The sequence below is a fragment of the Rutidosis leptorrhynchoides genome, chromosome 3 (assembly GCF_046630445.1).
Source record: "Rutidosis leptorrhynchoides isolate AG116_Rl617_1_P2 chromosome 3, CSIRO_AGI_Rlap_v1, whole genome shotgun sequence".
NCBI classification, from domain to species: Eukaryota; Viridiplantae; Streptophyta; class Magnoliopsida; order Asterales; family Asteraceae; genus Rutidosis; species Rutidosis leptorrhynchoides.
This window is the reverse complement of record NC_092335.1, coordinates 369,611,379-369,617,762: the sequence shown is the minus strand read 5'-3', so window position 1 is coordinate 369,617,762 and position 6,384 is coordinate 369,611,379. Positions and strand designations below refer to the sequence as shown.

General features: G+C 35.4%; 1 protein-coding gene across 1 annotated transcript; it reads right to left on the bottom strand.

Annotated features, from left to right (window-relative positions):
• Nucleotides 1–1,502: 1,502 nt before the first annotated feature.
• LOC139901273 (uncharacterized) lies at nt 1,503–1,994 on the bottom strand. Its single transcript, XM_071884000.1, has one exon. The coding sequence runs from the start codon at nt 1,992–1,994 to the stop codon at nt 1,503–1,505; it is 492 nt and encodes a 163-aa protein (XP_071740101.1).
• Between the last annotated feature and the right edge of the window lie 4,390 nt (nt 1,995–6,384).

Below are 6,384 nucleotides of genomic sequence, written 5' to 3'. Positions count from 1 at the left end.
GGACAACTAGTTGTAGGTTACTAACGAGGACAGCTGACTTAATAAACTTAAAACATCAAAATATATTAAAAGTGTTGTAAATATATTTTGAACATACTTTGATATACATGTATATATTGTTATAGGTTCGTGAATCAACCAGTGGCCAAGTCTTACTTCCCGACGAAGTAAAAATCTGTGAAAGTGAGTTATAGTCCCACTTTTAAAATCTAATATTTTTGGGATGAGAATATATGCAGGTTTTATAAATGATTTACAAAATGGACACAAGTACGTGAAACTACATTCTATGGTTGAATTATCGAAATCGAATATGCCCCTTTTTATTAAGTCTGGTAATCTAAGAATTAGGGAACAGACACCCTAATTGACGCGAATCCTAAAGATAGATCTATTGGGCCTAACAAACCCCATCCAAAGTACCGGATGCTTTAGTACTTCGAAATTTATATCATATCCGAAGGGTGTCCCGGAATGATGGGGATATTCTTATATATGCATCTTGTTATTGTCGGTTACCAGGTGTTCACCATATGAATGATTTTTATCTCTATGTATGGGATGTGTATTGAAATATGAAATCTTGTGGTCTATTGTTACGATTTGATATATATAGGTTAAACCTATAACTCACCAACATTTTTGTTGACGTTTTAAGCATGTTTATTCTCAGGTGATTATTAAGAGCTTCCGCTGTCGCATACTTAAATAAGGACAAGATTTGGAGTCCATGCTTGTATGATATTGTGTAAAAACTGCATTCAAGAAACTTATTTTGTTGTAACATATTTGTATTGTAAACCATTATGTAATGGTCGTGTGTAAACAGGATATTTTAGATTATCATTATTTGATAATCTACGTAAAGCTTTTTAAACCTTTATTGATGAAATAAAGGTTATGGTTTGTTTAAAAACGAATGCAGTCTTTGAAAAACGTCTCATATAGAGGTCAAAACCTCGCAACGAAATCAATTAATATGGAACGTTTTTAATCAATAAGAACGGGACATTTCATGACCCACTCAATTGTTTACCATATTCTTGAAGAGTTGATAGGGCTAGTGGGCGAATGCTTACCTTTGAACATGTTTTCTAAACCATTGTAAAATACCTCGCCCAAATTATACCAATGAAAAACGCGTTCCCACAGATCCTTTACTTTCGAACACGATAAGATCGTGTGTTCTACTGTTTCGATATCATTGTTGCACAAGGGACTTCGGACCGAATCTAAGTGTATACCCCGTTTGTCCAACTCAAAATGAACCGGTAGCCTCTTCAATTTCATTCGCCAAATGAACACACCAATTTTTTAGGAATTATGTTATTGCGCATTGTAGCTGCAGGCAGGAAAGAGTTCTGTAGCAGCAGGTCATTTAGCATAGTTGTGAAGATTTTTGACGTATACTTTCCTTTACTGTCAATTGTCCACTGCCACGAATCCTTAGAGCTTTTTGCGAAGTTAAATGTATTTAAAAGGGCAGTCAGTTGCTCGAGCTCTTATGCAGTTCTACCAGTTGGTTCTCTGCTCCACCGCCAATTTACAGTCCATGACGTGCCATCTTTAGTTATTCGCTCAGAGACAAGAGCTTCTTGGTTAGTGTCCAACCTGTAAATCCTGTTGAATTTCTCACACAACGACACATTACTAAGCCAAATGTCCTTCCAAAGTAATGTTTCATCACCGGTGCTAACTGATTTTACAAACGAAGTCGAAAAGCTAATATTCCATTTTGATAATACAACACCCATTCGCTGAATATTTTGCCAAATAGAGTTCCTGTTTGGAATGTTAATTTCATGAGAATTCCCCAAACCCTCATCCTGACCATAGATACTTTTGATTACCTTGACCCAATAGGTGTTATTTTCATTGTGAAGACGCCACCACCATTTTCCCAACAAATCCCAATTTTTAGTTCTAAGAGTCCCAAAGTTAAACCCGCCCCGATCATAACTTGAAAGAATTGTTTCCCAACTAACCCATGACATTTTTGTTTTATCACCCGACCCGCCCCAAAAACATTTACGACGCATACCTTCGAGCATGTTGATGACACCCGATGGAGCACGGAATAGGGAGAAAGCGTACAGCGGGAGACTACTAAGAACTGACTTGATGAGAATGAGACAACATTTTTTATTTTCAATCCGCTAACCTACCTCGAATTTTCTCAATGTACGGTTCCCATTCACTTAATTTATTCATTTTTTGCCCGATAGGTAATCCGACGTATGATAAAGGAAAGCTACCTGCACTACTTCCAATTTGTCTGACCGATTCCTCTATAGATTCTTTTGCCACGCCGACCCCATAAAGACAACTTTTCGTGAGGTTAATTTACAACCCCGAGAGCTTCTCGAAATATTTTAGGATTTTCATGAGGTTTAAATTATTCTTTCGACTCCATTCGCCAAAAAGGATAGTGTCATCCGCATATTGCAAATGAGAGACGACTACTTTGTTTGACCCAATCTCCGCTCCTTTGTAAAGGCCCCTATCGATAGCATTTTTAATCAACAAACTTATACCCTCCGACTCCAATATGAACATGTACGGGGATAAAGGGTCCCCCTGCCTCACACACTTCTTAAGTATAAACTCTTTGGTTGGGGATCCATTTACCAAAACCGAGATCGTGGCAGAATTGAGGCACGCTTCAATCCAGGAGATCCACTTATTGCCAAAATCCATTAATCTTAGGATCTCAATCATATATTTCCAGTTCAGGCTATCAAAAGCTTTCTCGAAATCTGCTTTAAAGATTAAGCTTTTACATTTTCGGGGCTTTTAGATCATCGATAGTTTCATTTGCAATTAGAATACTATCAATGATATAACGCCCTTTAATGAAAGCACTTTGCTCGTAGCCAACAAGAAGTGGGATTACCTTTTTGAGACGGTTTGCAAGTAGTTTGGTGATGATTTTGTAAAAGCTTCCGATTAAACTAATTGGGCGATAATAGGGGTGTTCATCGGTTCGGTTTTCGGTTTCTTCGGTTTGTTCGGTTCGGTGTATTCGGTTTTGAAATTTTTTTGGGCAAAACCGTAAATCGAACCGAAAACCGAATTCAAAGTTAAAACCGAACCGAACCGAAAACCGAATTCAAATTTGGATTCGGTTCGGTTTTCGGTTAAAACCGAATATTATGAAAAAACTTAGAACGATGGTAGTTTAATTGTGCCGTTACTGATGTCTTAGTGATTTATATCCTAAAACAATGTTGTACTATTAAATTATCAAGAATTCGATGATTTATTAATATTTACAGTTTAATTATAACGTTTACTGTTTCTGTTATTAAAAAGAAGAACATAATAATTTGGGTAACATAATTATAATGTGAGCTACCAAATCGTCATATTAGTGAGAACATATTTTATTGATTGGATCCCAAATTATAATGACATTAAAACATAAATATACAAATTAAATATATAAAAATTTTGAATTTGGTTTTGAATTCGGTTTTCGGTTAAACCGAATTCAGAATCTTCAAAACCGAAAACCGAACCGAAAACCGAATTTAAATTCGGTTTCGGTTTGACTCGATCCGAAAACCGTTTTTCAAATTCGGTTTGGTTTTTTTCCGGTTTGGTTTCGGTTGGTTTTCGGGTTTCACGGTTTCAAACCAAATACTGACCACCCCTAGGCGATAATCTGCTAGATTCATCGGACACTTCTTCTTTGAAACCAAAGTGATGAAAGAGGCGTTGCACCCCCTTGAAATATTCATAGTTTTCCAAAACCACTCGACTGCCTTCACAAGATCTTCCTTTATAAGCCACCAGAATTTCTTGAAAATTTTTAGGTTAAAACCATCCGGACCTGGTGCCTTTGAGTCTCCACAATCCTTTAAAGCCATCCAAATTTCTGATTCTGAGAAGTTGTCTTCGAGCATCGTTGCGTTTTCGGAGCTTGGAGTTTTGAAATTGAGCCCACTAAGCCCTTCCCGAACAGGTTCGCTGTCATTTAGCCTATTGAACTTATCTTTGAAATATATACTTAAAAAAACAAGTAATTAAAATAAGTAAAATAATAGTATCATTAACTTTTTCAATCTCGTTGTACAAGTACATTAAATAACATGAATATAGTTTTATACTCCTACCGACCCAATTTAATAATTTTCTGACAAAAAAAAAATATTATAATTTAAAAAATATCATCATCACATTATATTTTTTATACTTTATAATTTTACCTGCTACTTTTTACATGCCTTTTTGTTTTACATGCATAATGTAATAACCACGCAGGCTTGCTTAGGTCGCCATCGAGTTGTCCAATGAAGCACACCACTCGGATTCAATTCCTGGCTATGCCAAATTGTTTAAAAAGAGTGTCACTAGATGGTGCGCATAATGCGCAATTCACCCGGTACCAGGTCTCGCGCTCGGGGGCTTGATTACCCGAAGTTTTACCTTCTATGAGGAGCTAATGTGCTCGTTCATAGGAGAGTGTCGTCGCTTACTAAAAAAAATGCATAATGTAATGGTATAAAAGAAATTTACTGTATTATTCTTATGTATATTTAGCTAGCTACGTGTCATGTTTCCTTCGAGCTGATAAGTTGGGAACGAAATGGATTGCCTTGGTCTACTTTGTCACTGGAATGCTCAGTGAGCCGAGCCCGGTCCTGCTTGTGCCTTTATCAAGTCTGCTCTTAACTTGGATGCTCGTTTTGGGATAGCCACGTAGTGTGTCGTTTTAACTTGTAGTTTCGTTTACAACTTACTTTTCTTGCATGAATATTCGTTTTGTTCCAATTCTTATATCTAAGTTGGATTGTACTTGTAAATAACTCTTGATTTAATAAAAGTTTACCTTTGTGCTGTTGCAAAAAAAAAAAAAAAAAAAAAATTAATAATAATAATAAAATAAAAAAAATGAACTATTAATTTGGATCATTTAAAAAAATTGAACTATGTAATTAGGACGAAGGAAATAGCAACTTATTATATTATATCAACATACTAAAATGCGTGGAGGATTTCGTCATTTCAGTTACTTCGGATTGTTGTTTTGAGTTTACGTTCACACTACAAACGGCCTCTCAAATTCGGCTCGAATTACACAACGGTCCCTCAACTTTACACTTTTTCAGGGGTAGAAAGCGTAAATATATAATTTTATTAAAATAAAAAAAAACTAATTCTACCCGAATTTTTAACGAGCCCTATCTTCTCGCTCGGTGCGAGTTAAATTTTTGGATTCCGTCGTTTCAGTTATTTCGGGTTGTCGTTTTGAGTTTGCGTTCACACTACAAACGGCCCCTCAAAATCGGCTCGAATTACACAACGGTACCTCAACTTTACACTTTTTCAGGGGTAGAAAGCGTAAATATATAATTTTATTAATATAAAATAAACTAATTCCACCCGAATTTTTAACGAGCCCTATCTTCTCGCTTGGTGCTAGTTAAATTTTTCCGAAATCACCGTTCAACTCGAAAAAATCTAAGGAACACAACGGGACTAACTACGCGCGAAACAGAAATCGTTAAAAAAATACTAAATATTTCGGGTTAAATTTCATACATATACATATACATACACGTACAACAAACAACTCAACCTATTAGATATATTAGGTACCAAATATATCCAAATTCGACCGCACGTTAAATACAACCGCAGTAACGCGCAGTCGAATTTTTTTCTAGTTATTCTACAAAATGTAATACTCGTAGGTAAGTCAAACGCGTATCATAAAATAACATAATGAATTTTAACTGCGACGGAAGTGCATACACACTGCCCATGGGCCATTAGGGGTTTAGTTTTGACCCATACTTGTACTCCCGTATAAAATATTTACATGTTCTCCTTCTGGTCACGAAAAATAAAAAACTGCAAGTGGCAATTTTTTTCTCAAAATTTTTTTCTCACATTCCCAGAAATTAACACGATCCATCCTTATTTTGTTTAATTAACACACATAATCATAACATAAGATCAATGAGAAAGCTTGATAAAACGAAGTCTGGTCTCTACACAAAATTTGACGCGTATGTAATTTTAGTATTTTGAGAGATCAAAGATTTTGAATGTGACATGACAATATCAAATTTTAAAAGTACATTATGGTGAGTGACAAATTTAGTAGGTATCACATTTATTTATAGGGTTAAAGTCAAAAATAGGCTGCAAACTTACACAAATGTAACGATGTCGCCCACAAACTCATTTTCGTCCTACTGTCGTCTACAAACTTTCAAAAAATGTGCTAATATCAACATTTTATAGTTTTGACCTGTTACATACTAATTTTGACCTGAAATTTTTTTTTTTTTTTTTTTAAGAATTAAGATCAATCCACGAACGACGCGTGTTGATTTTAACCAGTTTAGCCGGTAGCAAGTCATTTTTGTTTACATT